The sequence below is a fragment of the Phlebotomus papatasi genome, chromosome 1 (genome assembly GCF_024763615.1).
Source record: "Phlebotomus papatasi isolate M1 chromosome 1, Ppap_2.1, whole genome shotgun sequence".
NCBI classification, from domain to species: domain Eukaryota; kingdom Metazoa; phylum Arthropoda; class Insecta; order Diptera; family Psychodidae; genus Phlebotomus; species Phlebotomus papatasi.
Window position 1 is genome coordinate 58,181,802 of NC_077222.1, and position 24,129 is coordinate 58,205,930.

Genomic DNA, 24,129 nt, shown 5'->3' on the forward strand with positions numbered 1-24,129 from the left:
TTTTCCATTGATAACAACTTTTAATAGTAATATTTTGAATAAGTTGTTGTAGCAGAAAAGGAGTAAATATATTATATTCTCGATCAGAAGCTCTGGAAAAGGACATCAACAAATAATATATGGTCTCTAGAATTAATATAATATATAACAACGCATTATTGGAGAGTGCTCATTTGGAGACCTTAGAGGCCGTAGGAAGGGCCAAAAGCATATTTTCAATGTGTTTCCAGCGTTCCTCAGGATCGTCTTCTGTTTCATTTAGCAAACGCCTGATGTTCCGGATAATCCTTTTGTGTGGAGCATCCTGAAAAGGTAGAGGCCGAAAAGAAAACGAAAAAAAAGAGACAGAAAAAATCGGTTAGGTCACACGGTATACAGATAAGATTAACAACAAGTTTGTTATTGCAATTACTGGGCCATAAGATTCTTGTGCAACAGGTGGTGGAGGTTGCTGCCACACAATTGGATGCCAGACTTTTCGTTCGGGCTGTGGAATCCACGTTTGTTCTGTGAGGGGATCAATAAGGACAAACGGTTTAGCTACAAGTGTTCCTCATTCTCTCATTAACCATTATAGTCTGACCTTTGGGCTTCTCCAGTTCCGGTATGGATTTTTTTCTTGGAGCTTCAGCACCCTTCTTAGCCTTCAGCGTTACTTCCCTCTCGTCACTCGCCTTTTCATCATCATCCTCAAAACTTTCCAGAAAAGAAACAAAAATAAAATAAAAATAGTTAATAAATGCGCAATTAAAGCATCTGTAAATTGAATCATTATTTCAAGAGAGTTTATGGATGCCAGATACTTTCAAGTATTTTTAGTCTCTGGTGATAAAAGAGTATCTTGTAAAAGCAAATGATGGTTTGGGTTGGGAGCTCGAGAATAATGGCCTATAATTTTATAATACAAGCATTAAACAAGCCACACGGAAAGAATTATTCAGTGTCTAACTAAATAATTGCCAGAAATGGATAAGGAAAATTCTTGAAATAAATAAATCTAATTTGCTCTTTTTTTTTAATTACATTGGGCTTTTATTCTGAGAAACCACTTTGTATTATTTTTTTGTGTCTTTATTTCTTGAGTTTTTGCAAAATTTTCCAGTCCATCGGCAAAAAAAATATAAATTTTAAAGTTTTATTTTAAATTTATAAAAAGTAACCTGTTAAATAAAATAAACATAATAAATTTTTAATGTCTTATAGCTGTCCTAAAAAAGTAGAACTACATCATTTTGATCTATTTTAGTAAATTCGGTGAGGAAAAATTAAAAATTGTAAGTATATATATATTTAAGAAAAGTAGAGGAAAGTGCTCTCCCTTCGAACGTTAATGCCTTCGAATAATGTGATTTTTTTTATTTTTCCTAAAAGAGTTACGCATACTTCTCACAATATTATTAGCAATTCATAATAAACTATAACTAATATTTAATAGAAATGTGTAAGTTTCTTAGAAGAATTAAAGAAAATTCACATTATTCGAAGGCATGAGAACGTTTGAAGGGAGAGTACTTTCCCCTAGTCGTAAATTTTTATAATACATAAAAGATAGTATAATATATTCTTAACTAAAAAACTTAAGATGTTACCACTTTCACCACTGAAGAAGAATTACTTTTGATCAATCTGCATTATTTACTGACCGAAATGGAATGTTTAATTGCAAATTTTAATTTTTCTTTCTAAAAAATAATTTTAATACCAATCTGATTTTTTAGTAACTAATGTGCTAAATTCGTTTAACAAGAATTAAAAAATAAGTGTTCCAAAAACCAATATGACATAAATTAAACGTAGACACAATGGTTTCTGTTAATGTGCTTAAAAAAGCTACCTTTAACACTATATTCTTACAATAACATTAATACTTTAACTGATTTTGAAATGTGGAGTATTTTTATTAAGTCTCAGTATTAAAAAACCTTTGAATTGATAAAACCAAATTCAAGAATTCTTAAGTTTTGACGATTTTATATCCTAAAATTTTAAGTAAAATTTGTGAGTTCAAGTTTTTGTTTGCAAATCGTGTACTTTTGATCTTACGAGTAAAATAAATTAATCTTTTTATTTATTTTCGAAATTATTTGGATTTACTACTATGTAATTTTTCTTTCTATACATTAAAAAATATTTTAAAGAAAATGTAAAAGTTCAAGCTTTAATACGCTTTCCTCCATCTCTACTCTAGAAAATCTTTACCTCTTCACAGAAAGCTGAACTTTCTTATCTGTTGCTTGGATCTCAGCATGAGCTTCAGCCAGAGTCATTTCAGCAGTGTCCATGTCGTTAATTTTGGTGATGGTATCGCCTAATTTAATGCCAGCTTCACTCGCCTGACCACCTTCAGTGACCTGTGGAGAGGAAGTAGAGGCAGTGCGGGGTGTGAAACGGTGCTGAATAACTTTAATCTCGCGATCCTTAGCGGGAAACTCATAATTATGAGTCTTCCTCACTGGCGCCTTATAGAAAGCCGGAGGAACTTTCTTCGGTGAATCGTTATCCATTTCAATTCCAATGGGGATGGTGTTTAGTTACACAGACACTAAATGGATTACACACAGTGATATGGGTGCAAAAGAGTTTTATTTAGTCACCTTCAATGAGAGAAGAAAAGACACACATATTAAATTCAATCGTGATAAAACAAAGTGATAAAAGGAACAATCTGTAAAATTTGCAAAATTGTGATGCTCAGAGTGTGGTGCCAAGGAGGATAAATGGAGAAGTATTTATAAATGTGATCTTCATGTAGAAATTGCGCAGATATAACCACTGTGCAGAATTAATTCAAAATTTTCCACTCAGATTTACTACAAAACTATTAACTATTCTCTATTTACAAAACTATTAAAAAAAATGTGTAAAAAGTGTAATATTATCACAAACTGTGCAATTTTATTCGCAAATTTGACCCACTGCTGAAGAAAAAAGATACTCAAATTGAAACGATAATTACAATAAATGCGATCCACGAAAAACAAGCCGTGTGTGCAGGGAATCGTATTGTGAACTTCTGAACCAAATCTAAATTAAAACTGCCGACAATAGCTCAAGTGATCACAACAGAGGCAAATTTCCCCGCCCATATTGTAAATATTCATTTGGCAATGTTTGTGTTGGAATGAAATGCAAACCCCCATCAAAAGATTTTCTTTTCTCTTTTCCACTCTGTGGGAAAACATGCCTAATAACCCGATGACGTCTTCCTTGATTTTCTCCTCATAATTTTCATCCACGCGAAAGATCGCCTCTTATCGCCGAAATGACTTACTTGAAAAATTGTAATTGGCATCCCAAAGTCTGCTCCTCCAGTTATCTGAAAGCCCCATTTGTGATTTTCACCAACATCATTGTCTTGCACATGACGCTCTTGAGGATGAATTGAAAAACATTTTTCTTCCGGCATGTCGTTGACCTATTTAACTTTCTGTGAAATTGCAATTTATTTTTAAACGACACTGCGTTAATAGTTTCCTTTCAATTTTGATCAGCACACACAACCAATTCAGCAAGATGAAAATCGAGAAAATCCCAAATTGATGCTCTTTCGATATTTTTTTCACAAGATCACAGGAAATTAAAAGTATAATAAAATATTTTTACGAAAGAATTTTATTGTACGATCGCGTTAAATAAGAAGAAATGATCAAGGATCTGTCTCACTGAAACCAATCACACACTGATCTTGCTTGAGATTGTCCACCAAACTGATCGTCGATATAAGTTCAATTAATAGTTTTGGTGCAACAATCTGTGAATCCGATGGCGGTGATGAACGAAATTATCGCGATCAATTGCGTGATCACTATGCAGTGCGTGAGGAAAGGGGCAGATCTTCTAATTCATAGTAAATATCACTGGGCTCAGTTCTCGTGTTGATCTCATTGTGCTGGATTGCTATTTTCTCTTCGAGAGACTCAATAATCGCCCTATTGGCCGACGATCGCATCATTCTTTCCACATAAATGCTCGGTACCATGTAGCAATTTGATTCCCTAAAAAGAATTTAAAAAGAACACATTATTAAAATCATTTCGGTTTAAGATCAATCTTTTAAATAAGATACTTGTAAATTTGTTTTTTGCGATCATTCCATGGAAATACACCAGTCAACTTTCCCTGCAAAAAAAAGAGGAAAAAACATTTTCCAAGTTAACTTTTGTGATCTTCCGTGATTTTTTTGAGCCTTCAGGGCACATCGCACTTGTGAATGTCTAATGGCAAACCTGCTTCTGTGATTTACTGATATTTGTAAAGAAAATTTTTAAGCATTAAATTTTAAATTGTTTTGCAGATTGATTCGAATTTTTCGATTATAAATATATATTCAAATTGTCAAATTTGTTTAAGCTTTTAAAATTAAAATGGAATAAAGCACGCAATAAACAGATGAAAATTACACAACATCTTGTTAGCACTAGCTTCTCCCCAACGGTTAAACCCCCCGTTGGTATTTGAATTTGGCATCATAGATGTCTCTCGGAGCGGCGCCGATTTCTCCTAAGAGTGTTCCTAGTGTTAGCCTGTGAGTTACCCCTACGGGAGGGGTATCGTAGAGAGGATTAGTATTGTGAGAGTTAGTTCATGTTGGATCGTCGTAGGGTATAGATCGTTAGGAGGAACGCTGAGGGTTCTGGAGAAATCTCTGGCGGCCAAGGCGCTCATCCACGCGATTGCATTGAGGGCTCCGCCCTTATAGATTCCCTGACGGTTCTAACATCATCAGAAGTGGGATGAGCAACGCCCAGAAGTGGAAATCGCAAAATGTCTAAAGTTGTGAAATAGTGTCGCGAGTGTGTGTTTGTGAGTGGTTCGTGGAAGCAGAGTGGACGCTGCATTTGGCGGGAAAACTTCAGCGGAGCGTCAGGGGGCGAAGATGTCACCACATTCAGCGCAGAAAAGCACCTTGGAGCAACCGGGACAACCAGAGAACTTCCTGGGATTCCGCAGAGGATTTGCGTGAGGAAATTGTGGGAAGAAATATATTAAATGCTTATGGAAAATTTGAATATTCATGTTTGTCTGAGTGTGTGTGTGGATGACAAGGCGCCTTGAGTGTGGAGCGAAATTGAGGGGAAATTTGGGGCGAAAGTGTTGCCAACGCAAATTCTATATTTTTCAGCACAAAATATCGAAAGGAATTTCTGCAGAGAAGCTGCTCGTGAGTAAATTGTGTTCGCATTTTCCAAGAGTTTTTGAGTTATTTTCTCGAAGTTTTCACAATTCAGGATTATAAAAAGTTCAGTTTAAGTGTCTGAAATAAAATTTTTGAGGAGAAAACATTTAATTGACGGGTATTTATCAGAAAAGGAACAGGTACGGAACACTCAGAAAAATTGTTGCGCAAATAGCTTTATGGAGGGGAAAATGTATTGCGCAATTGGGGAAAAATTCTGATTTGCACATTTTAGCTAAGAAAGAAATAAAATTGGGTTTCAGGAATACTTTTTGTGGCACGAAGTAAATAAATTGCTGGCAGGAATGGCTCAGAAGGAGTTATACTATATTCTAATGACGGAAGATGAGGTATGAGGGTAAATTTGGTTTCGCAGTGTAGTCAAATGAGGGGAAGAATTTGTGGAGAGATTGTAGTTGTCATTTTGTTTGGGAATGAGACATTTATTGGGGATTTTTAGGCGCAGGAAATGATCGATGACACAAGCCAACCATCCGGAAGCTCCTCTGTTCCACACCCTTTGCCGGGTGGCAGTGCAAATAACCCTAAGAGAGTCTTGAGGCCTGTGAATATGCCTCTCACTGTGGGCACTCGTGAGATGAAAGATTTGCTCCCTGTTTTTGACCCAGAATGGAAAGACAATTTGGAAGCCACACAATGGATTGAACAGATTGATACGATTTGTGCTCGATATGGTCTCTCGGAACAAGATAAGCATCTTCAGGCTACACTCAAGTTGAAGGGATCTGCTAAGAGCTGGCTGGCAAGCTGCAGAGATGAAGTTTCTACATGGGAAATGTTTAAGAATGCGTTTTTGGAGAGTTTTCCAAGTGACATCGATGAAGCGGAAATTCACCATCAACTTTATAACCGTCGACAGGGACCGGAAGAGTCATTGGTTACATATTTCTACGCTCAAACAAATTTGGCAAAAAGAATTAAATGCAGCGAGAAAGTTACAATGAAATATGTCATTAAGGGGATTCGCAATGAGCACCACAGGGGTGTGTTATTCGGCAACCAACATGCTTCTTTGAGAGAGCTTTTGCAAACTATGAAGAGGATGGAAGCTGATGGCAAAGCAAAGGGTTCAGATCAACAACATTCTACACGTCAAAGTTCACACGGAAGAGGAAAGGATGACAATAGTTCTCGTCGACGCGAGTCCACAGGAAGGAGCAGAGATTTTCGCCGTGGTGATTTTAAATCAGAATATACTCGACGTGATCGAAGCAGGAGTGCATGGCAAAGTGATAGAGGTGGAAATGATCGTTCTGACAGAAGTGCAAGGAGTAAGCGCGAATGTTATTTGTGCAAGTCGACTGAGCATTTGCTTAAAAATTGTCCAAGGAAAGAAGGTTTTCGGCCAAAGGAAGAGAAAAGAGATAGTGAGAGAAAAGACAATAAGAGTTCAGATGGTTCAGTTAGGATGTGTTTCTTGTGCAAGTCATCGGAGCATTTGATCAAAAACTGCCCACAGCAGAAGGATTTTCAGTTCGGGGTGGAAAGGCAGTCTCCCACCCAAGCAAATAAAAATGAACTGCTGAAGACGGTTACACTGAAGGGAAAGGAAATACAGGCGTTTGTTGATTTGGGAAGTACGTGTACAGTGGTGAAGAAAAGTGTTGCAGAGGAATTGGAAATGGTAGGAAGTGGTTCTCCATCTTATGTGAAGACTTATGGGGGTTTCACAGTACCAACATTGGGTTGTACTTGTGGGAAAATTTCGATGGATGGGGTAACACGAGAAATTTCAATACACATTGTGCCTGATCATGCACAGACAGAATCATTGTTAATTGGAAAGGACTTTTTCTCGGATCCGGATATTGTTGTCATGTGGACACCCGATGAGCTGAAGGTAATTGATAATCGGAACAAAAATCGTGGTGAAATTGATGTGAAACAGGAAATTTTCATGGTGAAAGGGGGAGAGCAAATTAGAGAAGAAGATTTGAAAATCGGTGCAGTTGCCACCACCCAGGAGAGAAAGACATTACTGTCGCTGATAAATCGTTATCGTCAAAGTTTTGCAGTGGATTATAAGGAAATCGGATGCACTGAAGTGGAGAAGATGAAATTAGAGATTTTGGATAGAACTCCCATAAGATACGCGCCATATCGTGTTCCTGAGACGTTGAAAGCTCCCTTGAAGAGGAAAATTGAAGAGTTGCTAGAGTCTGATGTGATTGAGCCTTCCAATTCGGATTATTCTAGCCCGGCGATTGTATTCAAGAAAAGAACTGGAAATGACGTACGACTTTGTGTAGATTATCGCCTTCTCAATAATCGTGTTCGCAAAGAATTCTTTCCAATGCCTAACCTCGAAGAAGAAATCAATGGATTGACGGGGAAGACAGTATTTTCGAGTCTAGATCTTATGATGGGTTACCACCAAGTGCAGATGCATCCCGACAGCCGACGTTATACAGCTTTTGTAACCACAGATGGAGTTTACCAGTACAAACGAGTTCCTTTCGGTTTAGCGAACGCCCCAGCGATTTTCATGAGAATTATGACAAGAATCCTCCAACCATTGGGCAAGCAGAACATCTCGTTCTTCATGGACGACATCGTAGTAGCTACAGAGAGTGTGTCACACAATTTAGAAATTCTGGAAGAAGTTTTTAAGATATTGGCTGAGCATAATTTGACTTTGGGGATAAGGAAGTGTGAATTTTTGACAGATAAAATCACTTACCTCGGACATGAAATTGACAAAGAAGGAGTAAAGCCAGGAAATTTCAAAACACAAGCAGTAGCTCAATTTCTCAGGCCAACAGGACTTCCGGGTGTCAGAAGATTCTTGGGACTCACTGGATTTTTCAGGAGGTTTGTGGAAAATTATGCAACGATAGCGAAGCCACTCACCGAAATGTTGCGGAATGATCAGAAATTCAGATGGGGACCAGATCAGGAAAAAGCCTTCAAGACTCTTCAAGATGCCTTGTCAACGCAACCAGTTCTTGTACTTTTTTCGGCAAATGCACAACACGAAGTTCACACGGATGCGAGTAGAGTGGGTTTGGGAGGAATTTTACTCCAGAGAGAAAACGACGATGAGAAGTGGCGACCTGTCGCATTCTACAGCCGTGCAACATCACGAGCGGAACAAAAATACACACCATACGAACTCGAAACGCTAGCAGTGGTAGATACTTTGAGTCGTTTTAAGTATTATTTGATCGGAATTCATTTTGTCATATACACGGATTGTCATGCTCTCAAGCAGACTCATCTTGCAAGATGTTTGGTAGATCGAGTGGCCAGATGGTGGTTGAAATTGTCGGAGTTTGATTTTACAATCAAGTATAGAGCAGGAGTGAGAATGGGTCATGCAGATGCGTTGAGTAGACATCCTCCAAATCGTTCGGAGCCAAGTGACAATCATCCCAGAGTAATGAACGTAGTGTCAGAGAATGTGGATTGGGTGGCTGCCCTACAGATTCATGATAGAGAGATAAGTCGTATTCGTGAAATTCTTGAGGGTTCATTAGAGGACGAAAAAGATGAGAAAAAGGTGAAGAAGGAGTTCAAATTGGTTGAAGGACGAGTTTTTGCAATAACACCGGATGGTCTTCGATTCTACGTTCCTCATGGAGTCAGATTTAATCTCATGCACTCAGTGCACAACGAAATGGGTCATCGAGGTCTCAAAGATGCTCAGAAGCTGCTCCGGAAAGATTTCTTCTGGCCGGGAATGAATCGTCATCTTAAAGAGTACATACAGAATTGTCTAAGCTGCAGCATTTCAAAACCAGGTTTGGATGAAAATCGTCAGGAGATGTATGTTGTACACAAGAAACCAGTACCATTCCATGCTGTCCACATCGACTTCTGTGGGCCCTTTGAAACCAGGGGGAGGAAACAGTATCACATTTTCGGCCTAATCGACGCTTTTACACGCTTCACAATTCTTCGTTCTGTGCCAGGACCAACAGCAAAATCAGCAATCAGGGTCATCGATGAAATTTCGCAGTACTTTGGAATGCCAGCGGTTATCATCAGTGACAATGCAACTGCTTTCCAGAGCAAGGAATTCCAGACATTTTGTACTGAAAATGGCATCAAACACTCACCAGTAGCAGTTTCAACTCCTCGCGCCAACGGACAGATCGAGAGGGTTTTTCGCACAGTATTAGACGCCTTGAAGGGTTTTTCGTGTGATGGTAAAGACTGGAAAAAGCAATTACCGGCAGTGCAATGGGCGATTAATGTTTTCGAGAACCGAACTACAGGACAATCACCGCAGAGACTTCTTTTGGGGTACAGGCCCAGGAATATTCTACAGAATATGTTGCAGCATGCTGTAGCGACGACAGTTGATGATGAAGAATTGCAGGAACCCTTACCAGATATTAGAGACGCAGCCGCATTCAGAATGAGCACTATGCAGGAGAAGAGCGCTGAGAGATTTAATGAAGAGCATAAGAAACCACAAGTGTACAAGAAAGGAGACTTAGTTTTGTGTCGTTGGAATCCGCCACCTACTGGTAGTTCAAGGAAGTTAATGACTAGATACAGAGGACCTTTTATTGTTGAGAAATTTTTGGGTAGAGATCGCTATCTTATTAAGGATACTCCTATTACCAAGTGTCACAGAAGCCATACGAGGGAATTCAGGTAGCAGACAGGCTAAAGTCGTGGGGTAATGATGGGGATTTGGAAGTGTTAAGAAAAGTCTTATTTGGGAGAGAGTGAGGAGGTTGATGAGATTGTTGAAGGGGAAGATTCAGAGGTTCAAGAAGATGTTGACAAATAGTAATGTGAATTATTGATGAGGTAGTAAACACAGGATAAGTTAAATGACAGAATTATTAAGGATATTGGAAAGAAATTAATGTATGTGAAGAAGAATTGACAGTTGGGAATACTTTATACAGGTTGAATTTATTAAACACAGGAAGTCACAATAAAGGAAGTACTTTGATTGACTGTTATGTGAATCTTTTGAGTAATTTACAGAGAGCTACAATGGAAATATGAAGGAAAATATTTGTGGATCAAGGAAGTCTGACATGATGGAACCCAGATCGAAGATGCTGAAGATGTGATGTGCCCATGACGAGACGACTGAGACGCTATGGTAATGTTTTTGCTCGATACAATGTCACGAAACAGTGTGCAAGTGGTCCCGCCTGCCGACGGGTATGTCTGTCTGGGCCCTAAGCCACTGTAGGTCGATCGGCTCCTATATGACATTGTAATCCCGCTGACAATTACCCAACGATGTGGCTGAAATAGGTGTTTGTGTAAGTGTAGTTGAGGGTGACGCAAATATTCCGCCAATTTGGAAGACATGGTAGTTTGCTATTGTGTGTAGGCCTGTGAAGAACGCTGACGAGCGTGGGATTTTTGGAATCTCCTCCTATGGGGTCTTTTCATAGATGCCCTAGTGATCGGAGCAACGTACCCGATAGGAATTAATTAATGATGACTCGCCATTCTTTAGGAAGTAGTTTCTCAAAAAGGTTCAGTGATGTGAAAGAACTTGAAGTAGTATAGTTGAGCATTTACAAAGTAACGTATTGTACTAACTGACTTGTCTTCTTTTGGTCATCAACACCTGTGTTGATGTTTGTCAGGAATGGCCGAGATGTTAGCACTAGCTTCTCCCCAACGGTTAAACCCCCCGTTGGTATTTGAATTTGGCATCATAGATGTCTCTCGGAGCGGCGCCGATTTCTCCTAAGAGTGTTCCTAGTGTTAGCCTGTGAGTTACCCCTACGGGAGGGGTATCGTAGAGAGGATTAGTATTGTGAGAGTTAGTTCATGTTGGATCGTCGTAGGGTATAGATCGTTAGGAGGAACGCTGAGGGTTCTGGAGAAATCTCTGGCGGCCAAGGCGCTCATCCACGCGATTGCATTGAGGGCTCCGCCCTTATAGATTCCCTGACGGTTCTAACAATCTTAAATTTTTTTTTAATCTTAAAGCTGTTTAGGGAACTTTTTAAACTTTTAAGTACTGAAAATTTTTAGGTGAAGTTGAAATAACGAATAGAACAGAATACGAAATCTTAAAATTTTAGGCAATATTAATATAAAACTTTAGGCAAGACTTTAGGTATTCTTTTATTTCAAAATTAGGGGGCAGTCCTACAATTTAAAATATTTATAATAAGTGGGTTTATAAGTATTTTTAACCCACCGTCAATAAAAAGTGTCTCGGGTTTAGGGGGTTTGGGAAAAATGGTGTGTTGTACGAGATGGAATTTATTTTATCTCGTATTTCAGTTGAATTGAACTGACAACAACCATCTGGTAATCACTACTTACTTTTATGAATTTAACGAATTTAACCATTGAAGTATTTTGCAATGAGTTGGCCTTTACAATATCACAAGTGCGATATGATCTTATAGATAGAATTTTAAAATTAACTTACCCTCGAGATGTTGGATGACGCTACATGATGCTTTATCGGAGGTGTAAACCAAAAGTTGACGGTATATTCGTCTTCGGCGCCAAAATCACTCTCACTGTTGTCGTTGCCCTGAACAATGATCCGAACAGATTTTCCTGATTTTCTGATTAATTTTTGTGCCTCCATGAGGGTCAATTTCTCCGCTGATATATTATTAATTTTTATAATTGTATCATTCTTCTGTATTCCTGCTTCGTATGCTAATCCTCCCTCTCTTACCTAAGAAAATCATAACCATGAGAAAAATTCACTTGGGATCACTTTATCTTACTTAAAAACAATTTTCAATCACAATTTTGTTGTCCAGTCCAAGTTCAAAAAATCAGCACTTACATTGATTATCGTTAGGGGCTCAAACTGATCGGAACCACCTGTGATTTCAAATCCCCACAGATAATCCACAAAGGACATTGTTCTCCTGTCTGTGGAGAGTGTATAGGTGATCCTCTTAATATATTCCACATTCCCAAATGCTGGAGGCACAGGTAAAGCACTACTCCGTTCTTTAAGCATTGTGAACTGACTTAGAAAGACAACCTGAGAGTTCTAATGACACGATCGCGATGGTTCGATCGCGAGTAGATTTGTGGCTTTTTATTTACTCCCATTCTCGCACGTGACAATTCAGCCTCAAGGTGATGCTGTGATGAGGCAAGATCAAAGAATTCGTCCACTGAGTAGATTTAATTCTAAAATAAATTTAGCTATTGATTGCAAGCTGTTAAGTAACAACTCAAGAGAAAAAGGAAACGTTTAAGAAAATGGCCTTATTTTTATTGAGGAAATTTGCATCGATATAAAAAAAATTACAGATTGAATTTAACGTGTTTTTCATTAATATCTGGTAATTGTGTTTTGTAAACGAGATATGTGACATGTTCACAGGAGCAGGGTTCGCGCTTCTGTAGGTAGAATATCGTGTCAAAGAGTTCGTATAGTCTGATACATTCAGGAATTGGAGAGGACGGGATGGATTCTTCCTTTTCTTCTTCAACAGTCTCTTCAACTTTTGCCTCTGTTTTTCCAACTAGATTTGCCAGTCGTTTCAGTTCCTGTTGCTGCCTTTGCTCCTCGATCAATTCCGCCAATTCTCGTGCTCTCTGCATTCTCAATAGGGCTTGGCTGGGTACCATATGGCAATTGGATTCATGGTAGATTGGTTTCTCAATATCATTCCACGGAAATATTTGTTCCCAGTCATGCTAATTAAAAAAAAATATATATAAGCATGGTTTTTGTATGATTATTTACATGGATTAATAATAAAGCTCTTACCGTCGCGTACTTATTTCTGCTTTGATCTGGATTAAAAAAGAAAAAAAGTAATAAAAGATATATTTTTTATTTTAAGTTCAACAATTTATAAGAATTAAAAAGTGATTTATTTGAGATCCAAAAGGATCAAAAGTGATTTTTTATATAGAATATTAATTAAAACTTACTCAAAAGGTCTTCATTAATGGCGTCATCGGCTTCGTCTTTCACAAGAACTCTAACAAATCTTCCAGATTTACGGATCATCAATTGAGCTTCTCTCAATCTCATGCCTTTAACTGGAATATCATTGATTTTCACTACAATATCATCATCATAAATTCCTTCATGCCTTGGTAGTCCCCCTCGCCTGACCTGGATTATGTAAAATATTTAAGAATATTTTCACAAATTCAGCCACTTTAATCATCACTCACTCCGATCACTGTGAGGGGTTGCAAAGGCTCATCCCCATTGACGAATGTGCAGAAGGCACGCAAGACTTCCACATACAGATAAGGAAAATAGGGCCTCTTTTCCTTTGCGTTGTCATCACATAGGGGCTCTCCAAACTTCCCCGCAAACAACTTCCTCATTTTATCTACAACCATTTTTGCGTCAACTTCTGCACTTCGACTTAATTCCTTTCAACGGCTATCGCGTCCTGCACGGAACTCGATTGAAAGCTAATTGATCGTGGAGGCGCCAATCATCAGCTATTTATCAATTTCTTCGATCAAACACACTCTTAATTTAATTGCCAAGGATATATTATTGCTACAATTAGCGAATCAGGAGGGGAAATCAATTAGAATGTGATTAACTGATGATGCTTCAATGGCACGTGCCTTGTGATTACGACTGAAACATTCCTTGATCACTATTCACTTTTTTGGTCATCAAAGAACTCCATCCATAGCATATTGAATCACCATCCTGTCAGAGAAATTGTGAATCAAATCTCTATTTAAGGTATATAAGAAAAATATTTTTGATCGTCATTTCCGTTGCTTTTTTAATTGCATTTTAATAGATCAATTTATATAGGAATACGATTTATTTTTAAAAAGCGTCTCCGACTAAAAATAATTCCAATGATGTATCAATTGGCAGTCAGGCGAAGAGAATGGTACAAGGACAAATTGAAAAACACTTTGTCACCCCTCTTGTATCGTTTATTTAGATAAAGTTCTAAGTTACAAAAGAACAATCAAACAATACGAAAACAATATTTTTTTCTCGACAAGATGGGGATAATCTACTGGCCACATTTTGAGAGTGGTGAAGAGCACTAAAAATAAGGATAATTGAAAATTGTTAGAATATCAACCTCATTGTTTTTCTTTTATAAATCTACCCTGTGGACATCATCAGCTGTGAGAACTTTTTCTGGTCGAACAGCAATTCCATGAGTTGGCTCCTTGTCCATGCGATGGATCATCCTGTACACCTCACTATTTCTCAAATCTACTTTCTTCTCTGGCTTCTGGTACTTCAAGAAGTTCACCCTATACGATAAATAATAAAATTATTTCTACATCATCCCTGTAAAAATAGCTCTCGTACTTCAAGGTAAACTAATGAAAACTGCATTCCAATTAATTCAATGACAATGAAAAGCATGAGAAATTTACTCACCCCTCTTTTGTCGCCAATCACTTCACACCAGACCCCCTCGTCTTTCCTTACCTTCTCACAATTTATGTGTACTTAAGGTTTACGATCTCATGATTTTTGTTTTGTAAATCGCAATAAACTTAATTTGAATGAAAGTGCATTTTATCGCAATTAAATATAAATTGCTCAATAAAAGTGTAAGAGTTTTCGTTCCATCGTTCGGAACTTAAGATCAGGGTAAGACTATGGTTGATTCAGTACTTTCCCACAAAAATCCTATATATTTTTAATAAAATTGAGTATTTAATAATATTTATTGTTTTATGATAAGATAAATCAGGAAAATCTCATTTATAATTAAAATGAAGTTTGATTTTATTGTTTCAAAGAAATATTTTATAAGCGTCTTTTTATTTGGACTTTTCTTTAATGATTCGGCAATTTTTACTTCTTAAATAACATTTTCAAAAATAAACTAGTTGTACCTCGATTTAGTTTTATTATTTATTTCCTCTTCATAAAATAAAGGGGTAAATGGTTTAACAAAAAGAGAATTTATATTTTAATATTATATTATGATAAAACAAATACTCATATTCTTTTAGTTAGTCGTCATCTTTTATATTATATACTAAAAGACTAAATTCTACAACTTACCGATGCAAGAATTTAGAAAAAGTTTTACGAAATAGCTAAAGAAGTCTAAATTATAATACAAAACATAATAAAAACATTATCGTAGTACGGCGCTTACAGATTTTATGACCGAAGAAGGTGTTTAATTAACTTACCGAATAATTTTTCTCACTATTACTTATGCCAAGTTTAATTGCAGTATAATACTCGCACATAAAAAAAACAATTAAAGGAAAACCAATATATAAATCGGCTAGTTAGTACAGTATTGTTAGACAGCATCACTCAACAGACGAACTCATTAGAATCTTTCATTCTCTTGATAAATTTAATAGTGGTATTCAGCTCAAACTTTTGTAAATGAGTAAACTAAATATTTCTCCTGATATAAAATATAATTGTAAATTTACTACCTGTCGTCGTACGGCAGAAGAGGACTTTCATAAGTATTCCTGCAAAAAGTGATTATTTTTTCATGTAATGGCAAATGCAATATGGTTGAGAATGATTTTCGATCTCAAGAGTACAATATATAAATTGTTCACTATATAGTGAATTTATCGATAGTTGATTGAAAATTGAGGGCAAATTGAATGGACTGTGGCTTTGGTGATAAATTACGCAATTACCCAAGAGTGGTGCCAACAATAAGTTCCGCTTGGGAGCTGAGAACTTCCGCTATAAATTCATCATTGAAGGCGTCTTTGGGCTTGCGCCACTTTCGTCCACCGGGCAGAAAGATCGGTCTCTCTTGAGGCACTAGGGGACCAAAGGCGGATGTTAGTTTCGGTTTTGGAGGTTTCTTGGGTGTTCGCTCGCGAATCAGACGTTGCTGATGTTCCAAATCTTCCTCAGTTTCCTATAAATTTTACATAACATCACGTAACATCAACATATTTTGTTTAAACGGTTTAAACATATAATTTTACCATCCACCCAGAGAAAAACTATAATTTTATTTTAAGACAAATTTTGTAATTAAAACACTTGTCAAAAAAAAATTAAATAAAAGTTGTAAAATATTTAAAAGAATAAAGGAAAACTTAGGATTGAAAAAGCAAGTTTTACATGAAAAGTTCATCATCAGAAAATTTCACGTCGAAGCGGAAGGAACGCATTTCCCATTTCCCAGTCACTTTGTGGCGCTTTAAAATTAATTCACGTTTACAATATCAGTGCTTTTTATCAATCAATAAATGTTATGATCACTTACTTGTCCCTTTTCTGCAAACCCCTCATCTACTGTATCTTCAGAAGGATGCTCAGCCTGAATTTCGCTGATCTTTTCCTGCTCAATATTATCATTTTCCTCGAAATTGTTTTTTTGCTCCTCATTCTCTCCATGAACCTCTGAAACTTCCTGATCCCCCGTGGTAATCTCACTTTCCTCTTTCACCTCAGTGATATTGTCCTGGTCCTGGATCTCTTCATCGCACTCCACAGGGATCTCTTGTGATTCTTCTTTAGTAACAGGCACAATTTTTGAGAGTTGCTCTGTTACCGAGTCCAGTGTGGCTTTAATCGTGTGGGGTAAATTCGATAAAGCCAGCAATTGACGCTGAACATCAACCAATTTCTCCTCCAGTTCACGTGAAAGTGCATCAGAATCAGGATTTTCTATCATGTCCTCACTTTGTGGCACCTCTAAATCAGGAACTTCATTATCAGCTGTTGAAGCCACTAACTCCTCCACTTCCTCAGCTTGAAGATCAATCTCATCCTCTTTAGCTGGAACATCTTCTACAGCATCAGCGACTGGATTTTCATCTTCTGAAGCTTTAACAGATTCCTTATTTTCTGTAACTTTTTCTGTCTCTGCTTTAGGTGGATCAGGAAGAATTTCCATCGGGGGCGGTGTAGGTACTCGATCAGGAGCGATCTTGGGTTTTGGCTGCTTCACAATCTTCACTCTATAGGGCTCTCTCTGAAATGAAATTAATGATTTTTATAACTTTTAAAATATTCACTTTAATCTATTGAATGATTGTAATTTATTAAAAAATTGTATTAGCAATTATATTGTAATTACTTTTTACACTATTCAAAGTTACTATTCAAAGGTTATTGACATATTTAGGATAGAAGAATAATACGAATAATTGATCGCTTTAAAACCAACTTAATTGTTTTAAAATACAAAACCTTTAAGGAAAGGTTTTGTAGAAAGTTCTTTTCACTTTATTTAAAACAAATATTATTAAAATATACCAGTATAATTTTAGATTTTTTTATTATTTTCTGATCATTAATTAAGTTTTCCAACTTTCTGATAAGTTCAACAATTTTTAAACCATAATCCAGAAAAATTATTGACTTATAAAAATATTGTTAATTTTATAGACCTACATTTCTAAATCATTTTTTAAACAATTGATTGAAAATATTTATAATATAAAATTCAATAATATATTTTAATACTAACTTTTATTTTTGCGAAATATTTGATATGTATTCGTTTGGATCAACAATAGTCGTCACATAATCTCGGCTTTTAAATCAGTATTTCTCGTAACAATAGGAAAATTCGGAGTTTATAGTCGAATTGATGTCCTAAGAGACGAGGAGGTTACGACAATTGCTGATCCAAGCGACAGTATATTGGATCGTTAGAACGTATTATCGAATTACTCATTTTAATAAAATAAAATTTAAATAACAATATTTTGATATTTTTTGCTTCCTATTTTAAATTTTGTTTAGAAAAGGGACAGATAATCCTAACCGGCTTATGTAGGTGAGATTCTTAACGTGAGCTAACTCGGAGTGCATGCAAATTCGATTTGGAGCTGAAGTTGGGAGACGCCATTCAGTTATCTTGAATCAAATTCGTGAAATTATGCAAATTTTGTATTTAAACCAAAATATCAAGGATTTGGATGAACTGACAGAAAAGTGTTATATGGGTGAAATGTAGACCAGAATGTTCTCTATAATTTTGCCGTAGAACTTGAACTCATCGATTACTCAGAAGCCAAGATAAGCGAGGTTTTTTGTTTCTTAACTCGTTTTTTCATCCAGAGTGCCCCAAGTAGTCATTTGTTGAACTTCAACTATATCAAAGAATTGTTGTATTTTGCGGGACTTTCCATTTAAACCCCTATTTTAAGTGTCTTGGTGGAGTAGAGGCAGTCAAATTGGCATCTGAGTGATTTCAAAGCGTTATTATTGGAAAAATCAATTTTTTCACACTTAAACGGCAAAATCCGAGTGATAGCGTAGTCTGATCGAAAAATGATGTATGGACGAAATGTAGAGACCAATGTTCTCTACAATTATGTCGAAGTAATCATCAAAATCGGTTCAGCGACAGTCGAGATAATTGAGGTTATGTGATATTGAAATTGGTTTTTCGACTGTGGCGCCCCTGGTGTTGGTCCCACGAAGTTCAAATATTCTAGAAAGTTGTAGCATTTGGTGAGATCTTTCGTTTAAGCCCTCATTTATCGAAATCGGTCACATAGAACCGGAGATATGATTTTTTGAATTTCGTGAACTTTGACCCCTCATATCTCCGGTTCTATTGAAACCACAGCGCACATACGCACCATTTTGGAAACGTCCTAGACTGGACTACAACATACTAAAATTTCATTAACTTGCACAATGCCGTTTTTGAGAAAAGTGACTTTGAATTTCGATGAATTTTGACGCTATCACAGCGCCACCTGTGGTGACTTTTTGAACTTCCATCTGAAAGTGCTCATTGAGACGAAACCAAAAAGGTAAAATTTAGGTCGCTATGTTAGTTAGAACCGGAGATAGAGGCCGGTCAATGTTCGAACTTTGACCCCTTATAGCTCGGGTCAGGGGTTTTAGATCGACTTAAGGTTTTTTTTGTTTGATAGGTATAATCAACGGCTACAACATACTAAAATTTCAGCCCGATGCACAATGGAATTTTTGAGTTATTTAACTTATAAGATTTAAAAATTTTCTTTTTAATAATAGCGCCCCTAGCGGTGGTTTTATGAACTTGCGATGTTAGAAGGGGAAGTGGCATTTCACGAGAGCTTTCCAAAACGCCCTCACTTTTTAAATTCTGACAATTAGAACCGGAGTTATGGCCATTTTAAGAAATTTTTTTTGGACCCTTATAGATCGGGTCAGGGGGGTCGGGGGACCTTAAGTTTGGTATTGATGGAAAGCTCTAAGGCCCAGCTATAACATACTAAAATTTGAGCCCGCTCGATGCCATAGGGACGGAGCTATTGAGAAAACAAAAAAAGGGGGGTCTTCAAAATGGCGGAAGGAGGGGTGGGGGGTGGGGGGTCAATGCACCAAGTTGCAATTTTCACCCGATATATAACCTTTGCCGAAAACCGCAAGTCGATATCTCTTTTAGTTTAGGAGCTATTAAGCTCCAAAGAGCGGCCGGCCGGCCGGCCGGCCGGCCGGGAACGTAAAATAGCCACATATATATTCGTGATCAGGAAGTGCTGAAACACATTTTGGCCAAGTTTGAGGTCGATCGGACGACATGAAATTTTGTTAGGATTATAGTAGGTGAGATTGTTAAGAATCTCACCTAATATTTAAGACATAAGAAGTCATATAAGATCAATGTAATAAATCAATAAACTAAAACAAAATCTAACTTTTTTAAAATAATACTCCCTTTATATCAAAGTCGCACTTTTGGATAAATTTTTTGTACCATAAAAACTGGAATATTTGGTAAAAAATACTCCCTCCGTTCCGAAATAAGTCGTACGTTTGGGAAAAATTCTTGTTCCGAAATAAGTCATACGTTTGGGAAAAATTGGGATTAAGGGAAAGTTTGTTGGCAAATGTTTTGTGTTTCAACAATTATCTCTTGTAAAGAACTATTGTTAATGTTCAGCACTAAAATTGGGGTACAGTCTTCATGGTAAGTTGAGGAACGAATGTCTTAATGTCTTATTTTTGGCGTTTTATTTTCAATCTAAAATAGGTGCAGAATGGTGAGAGATGCAGACTTGGGACCTTCGGGGGACCCCCCAATAAGTTGACCCTGGGACCATTAATATGTCCTTTATTTTGCCCCCACCCCTCCCCTTCCCCTCCAAAATCATGTTTTTTGGGATTGCTCGAAAACACGTCATGCGATTTTTTTCTTCAATTCTGTATATGCTTTAGAGAAACATATAAATGATCCCAGGGTCAACTTATGGGGGATCCGTCGAAGGTCCCAAGTTCCTATCTCTAACTATTTAGCACCCAGATATTCGACAACATAAAAAAGATGTGTTTTTTATTGCTCATTCTGCAAAATTTGAGCAATAAAAAATGTCATATCGGTAATAACTGTTGAGTTCTACTTGTACATACTAAAAATTTAGAACAAATTCTAGCCTGTAATGTTAATCACAGTCCATTTTTTAGTAATTAACTATCTACCGGAGCTAGTTGAAAAAAACGCGAAAAATGGACAACTTCAACATATTGATTCCTCAACTTACCATCGTCGTAAGATCTCCATATTATCCCTGAACATGGAGGATAGTTCATACACAAGATATTTGCACATAACAAAAACATTCTCTGAAACCATTCCTTAATCCCTAATTTTTCCCCAAACGTACGACTTATTTCGGAACGGAGGGAGTAAGATTTAAGGACAGTCTTAAGAGTGAATCTTTTGTGTACTATAAAAATCTCTTGTATGAACTATTGTTAAGGTTCAATGCTAATATTGGGGTCTAGTCACGATGATAAGTGGAGGAATAGGACTTAGGAATTTCTCATTTTCCATGTTTTATTTTCCATCTGATTTAGGAGCTTAACGATTATTGGTATACAACTTGTAATGTTCTAAGGATGTCCGCATATGTAAACTCTAGGATCATTACACTTGTTAATAAAAATATATTGTATTATGATTGACGGAATGCCTACAATTCTATTGAAATCAATCCAAATAAAATATTACGGAAAATTCGTCTGAGTTTTGATAAATCCATGAAAAATAAAAGAAATATTCTTACCTTCTCTTGTTCAAGATCCCATTTTGACTTGGGAATTGGACGATTTGGCTTTTGGAGAAAAGTGGTCCATTTGCGTTCTTCCTGAATTTTATCCTCCTTAGTCTTAACAGCTTCTGCGTTGAGGGTCTTGAAGACTTCACTTGTCTTGAGTGAGAGAGCCTGTGGGATAATCTTATTGAAGTTCACACCAATTACATTGTGTTCCTTTAGCACTTCTGCTTCACTGGAGATAATCTCAGCGATTTGATCATCAGACACAATATCATCCTTCAATTTTTCCTCTACTTGTTCTAAAGCAGATTCTTCAATGATTGTTTCTTCCACAGGGGCGGTTATTGTTGGTGGAGATATTTCTGCCGGAGGCTTTTCTGGAGCTACGGGTTCAGTGTTAAGGACTTGTTGATCATGATCTTCTTCATTCTCACTGCAAATTGAATTGAAAAAATTAAAGATTGATCCTTTGAAAACAATATTAAAAGACTTACCGTAGAACGCCAAGCATAAAATTATTTCCAGCAGCCAGGAGGACATTGTGAGCTTCCAAGTGTGAGAGATTGCTGGCGGGAGTATCGTTGATACGAACAACGATATCACCGACTTTCATTCCCACTGTAGCCGCCAATGAACCTTCGGTCACCTTTTTGGCAAACGAAAATAGAGTTAAACAACAAATACAAAAATACATTTTATATCGAAGCCCGCAAGAGTTAAAACATCATGCATTTAGCCATTTAGTGTCTATGAATGCAAAAGAATTTAGAATTTGAGATCATTTGTGTGATGCAGTGATATCTTTATCAATTGGGTTTTACGTGAAAATTGTGTGTTTCGCAGTTGAACTGATTTTTAGAGGTTGATTCTGTTGTTGAAATTCACACAAAAAGTAGAGTAATGTCGCAAATGCCATTGATTGATCCCACAAAATTGTAAAAATACCACTTTTGCAAACTTTTTTTTTATTAGGTCAACTAATCCTAAAAATATTCCTATGTGAACGTACTTTGATAACAGTCAGGGGATAGTCAAAGTCCGCTCCTCCAGTGAGACGAAATCCCCAAGGAGTGTCGTTGAACTTTGAAAATTTCAAATCCAGCAACATTTTCGGGGCACTTTTATCACACGATTGCAATCACTCTCAAAAAGTCAAAGAGATTCCAAACCACAAGATCATCCAATTCTTTCCACCAATTTGGACTGAAGAGACTGGCCAAAAATTTTGGCAGAAAATTTCTTGGACACGAACAGTTTAGCGATCGATTGGTATTTAATTCTTCGTGATCGGTTCACTAAGTCACCAACGATCGATATTGTTAGATTCTGAGATCGTCACGGTCAAAGACATGCGCTCTCAGTCTTCTCTTCTTGGTACTTCGATTGGATGCCATCGATGCAATAAAATGGTCAGCCAATAATTTGCAATACCGCAGTAAAGAATTCACTTCTATGCAAAAGTAATTGTTTAATTTTTATTTTAGTCAATTCAATTTTTTTAGGCTAAAATTTAAATTCGATTAGTTATTCATTTTGTAGTCTTACTAAAATATGAAGCCTATATAAAGCCAATATAAAGCTTTTTGCCATACAATTCGATTTAATAAAAATTTTAATGAGACATATACTTAAGATTATAGAATGATATAAATCCTATCCAAATATGAGAAAAATATTTCAAAGCGTTTTCGAAATAAACAAAAAAAAACTTATTTTTAAGGTGAAAAGAAAAAATATCTCTAAATAATATTAAATTATGGAGAGGTCACAGAACACCGGAAATCGATATCTCTCCCACCTTCTGTCCTCTAGTCTGGTAGCACGAACAAATAAAAAAAATATTTGAAAAAGAAAAATATACGGGTCCTTAACCCTTTAACGACGAGACACTTTTTACGGACTGAAAATCAACAATAAAAATTAAACTGAGAAACATAATCAATGATAAGTGTTTCATCTAACCTTGGAAAGTCCAACAGAGTCTGATTCGGTGTATTTTGTGCTTTTATGAACGATAGGGACAAAAAGAACCCAAAAATTTAAGTAATTTTTCTGACAATACCAATGAATAATATTTTTCGATTTACTGGAAAATATTCCGTATGAATATTGTAGTTTTTATTGCCAGGCCAGAAGAGTTTTGCTTAAAAAAAATTTGAAGTATAAAAAATAAATAAAATCAATTATGAATTTGAGAATTTAAAAATTCGCCATTTTTTAGGTTAAATATTTGCTACATAGCAAATAGCTAGAGACTTGCAAAAAATATTCTAGATTCCTTCAACCTTCTACTTTACAATTATGCACAGACATAAGAAAAAAAATAACTCTAGATAATCAGGAAAAATTATTTTCTTTATGGGACACCGGTGTTCCAATCGTCCTTAAAGGGTTAAGCGGTCTTCAGACTAGAGGTTTAGCGCAGTTCCCGTAGGTTTCAAAATCGTAAATAGCGTGCAATTTAAATGCCTTTCGAGAACCTAATAGGTTATTTATTTTTAATAATTCAATCCGAAGTTAAATTTTCCTAAAAAATCATGACTGATAAGAAATTAGAGCAGTTAAGCCATTTGGCTAAGCCTTAGGTCTGAAGCCCGTATTACGGTTGTGACTTCGAATAACCGAATAAAAAAAATGTAATGGTCTAAAATTACATGATCTAAGGGCCCAATTCTAATCACCAATCGAGAAAATTACAATCAGGAAATGTCTTATGCAGGAATTGCATTATTTCATAGGCTATATGACATGTCACACTATCATGTTAAAGCCACATGTCCTCAATATTAATGAATTCATAATTAATTAATTTATTAATGAACAAATCCTCCAATTTAGGCTTCATAAACTCGGTCATCATGTCGCGATTTCGAACGCCAGTAACAGTAACGCTTGATCAGCTTTATTTTCAGATAATACGCTTCAATATTATTAATCTTATTAATCATTTGAAGGGCTTGTTCTTGGATGGCTAGTGTATTTAGCCTCCCCATTTGATTCAGTTCTGTGAATTTTTCAATTATGCTCTTCATAGTTGACGAAGTTAAATCAATTTTTTGACCAATTCT

At 36.5% G+C, this 24,129-nt stretch overlaps 4 protein-coding genes across 7 annotated transcripts; all 4 read right to left on the reverse strand.

Annotated features, from left to right (window-relative positions):
• LOC129809155 (PDZ and LIM domain protein 7) lies at nucleotides 1-3,534 on the reverse strand. 2 transcript variants are annotated; one of them, XM_055858971.1, is made up of 5 exons: nucleotides 3,272-3,534; nucleotides 2,200-2,351; nucleotides 584-696; nucleotides 413-507; nucleotides 1-304 (listed from the first exon to the last, which is right to left on the reverse strand). In XM_055858971.1, exons 1-5 carry the CDS (start codon nucleotides 3,404-3,406, stop codon nucleotides 170-172), a joined length of 630 nt encoding a protein of 209 aa, XP_055714946.1. In that variant the 5' UTR covers nucleotides 3,407-3,534; the 3' UTR covers nucleotides 1-169. The 2 variants fall into 2 exon arrangements, with proteins under 2 accessions (XP_055714946.1, XP_055714941.1); XM_055858966.1 differs by lacking the exon at nucleotides 3,272-3,534 and adding an exon at nucleotides 2,957-3,035 and having other exon boundaries at nucleotides 2,200-2,594.
• Nucleotides 3,535-3,594: 60 nt separating this feature from the next.
• LOC129809148 (uncharacterized) lies at nucleotides 3,595-12,188 on the reverse strand. The gene is made up of 4 exons (XM_055858959.1): nucleotides 11,934-12,188; nucleotides 11,562-11,819; nucleotides 4,067-4,119; nucleotides 3,595-3,995 (listed from the first exon to the last, which is right to left on the reverse strand). Exons 1-4 carry the CDS (start codon nucleotides 12,111-12,113, stop codon nucleotides 3,806-3,808), a joined length of 681 nt encoding a protein of 226 aa, XP_055714934.1. The 5' UTR covers nucleotides 12,114-12,188; the 3' UTR covers nucleotides 3,595-3,805.
• A 164-nt stretch (nucleotides 12,189-12,352) lies between these two features.
• LOC129809140 (uncharacterized) lies at nucleotides 12,353-13,625 on the reverse strand. The gene is made up of 4 exons (XM_055858949.1): nucleotides 13,292-13,625; nucleotides 13,043-13,229; nucleotides 12,876-12,901; nucleotides 12,353-12,802 (listed from the first exon to the last, which is right to left on the reverse strand). Exons 1-4 carry the CDS (start codon nucleotides 13,463-13,465, stop codon nucleotides 12,407-12,409), a joined length of 783 nt encoding a protein of 260 aa, XP_055714924.1. The 5' UTR covers nucleotides 13,466-13,625; the 3' UTR covers nucleotides 12,353-12,406.
• Nucleotides 13,626-14,007: 382 nt separating this feature from the next.
• On the reverse strand, nucleotides 14,008-22,364 carry LOC129809110 (PDZ and LIM domain protein Zasp-like). Of its 3 annotated transcripts, XM_055858936.1 has the most exons (8): nucleotides 22,071-22,347; nucleotides 21,556-21,707; nucleotides 21,284-21,494; nucleotides 21,071-21,229; nucleotides 16,321-17,031; nucleotides 15,737-15,966; nucleotides 14,212-14,362; nucleotides 14,008-14,145 (listed from the first exon to the last, which is right to left on the reverse strand). In XM_055858936.1, exons 1-8 carry the CDS (start codon nucleotides 22,167-22,169, stop codon nucleotides 14,113-14,115), a joined length of 1,746 nt encoding a protein of 581 aa, XP_055714911.1. In that variant the 5' UTR covers nucleotides 22,170-22,347; the 3' UTR covers nucleotides 14,008-14,112. The 3 variants fall into 3 exon arrangements, with proteins under 3 accessions (XP_055714911.1, XP_055714910.1, XP_055714917.1); XM_055858935.1 differs by having other exon boundaries at nucleotides 21,071-21,494; nucleotides 22,071-22,364; XM_055858942.1 differs by lacking the exons at nucleotides 14,008-14,145; nucleotides 14,212-14,362; nucleotides 15,737-15,966 and adding an exon at nucleotides 16,061-16,252 and having other exon boundaries at nucleotides 21,071-21,494; nucleotides 22,071-22,353.
• Between the last annotated feature and the right edge of the window lie 1,765 nt (nucleotides 22,365-24,129).

Coding starts and splice junctions, on each gene's coding strand:
- LOC129809155 (XM_055858966.1), bottom strand. CDS start 2,504: ATGGATAACGATTCACCGAAGAAAGTTCCTCCGGCTTTCTATAAGGCG. Junction 697..2,199: donor GTTCAGCTTTCTGTGAAGAG/GTAAAGATTTTC, acceptor TTTTCTGGAAAG/TTTTGAGGATGATGATGAAA. Junction 508..583: donor GGAACTGGAGAAGCCCAAAG/GTCAGACTATAA, acceptor ATCCCCTCACAG/AACAAACGTGGATTCCACAG.
- LOC129809148 (XM_055858959.1), bottom strand. CDS start 12,113: ATGCTTAAAGAACGGAGTAGTGCTTTACCTGTGCCTCCAGCATTTGGG. Junction 11,820..11,933: donor AGCCCCTAACGATAATCAAT/GTAAGTGCTGAT, acceptor TGATTTTCTTAG/GTAAGAGAGGGAGGATTAGC. Junction 4,120..11,561: donor CGTCATCCAACATCTCGAGG/GTAAGTTAATTT, acceptor TTTTTTTTGCAG/GGAAAGTTGACTGGTGTATT.
- LOC129809140 (XM_055858949.1), bottom strand. CDS start 13,465: ATGGTTGTAGATAAAATGAGGAAGTTGTTTGCGGGGAAGTTTGGAGAG. Junction 12,902..13,042: donor CATTAATGAAGACCTTTTGA/GTAAGTTTTAAT, acceptor TTTTTAATCCAG/ATCAAAGCAGAAATAAGTAC. Junction 12,803..12,875: donor GCAGAAATAAGTACGCGACG/GTAAGAGCTTTA, acceptor TTTTTTAATTAG/CATGACTGGGAACAAATATT.
- LOC129809110 (XM_055858935.1), bottom strand. CDS start 22,169: ATGTTGCTGGATTTGAAATTTTCAAAGTTCAACGACACTCCTTGGGGA. Junction 21,708..22,070: donor ATCCCCTGACTGTTATCAAA/GTACGTTCACAT, acceptor TTTGCCAAAAAG/GTGACCGAAGGTTCATTGGC. Junction 14,146..14,211: donor CAGCTGATGATGTCCACAGG/GTAGATTTATAA, acceptor CCTTATTTTTAG/TGCTCTTCACCACTCTCAAA.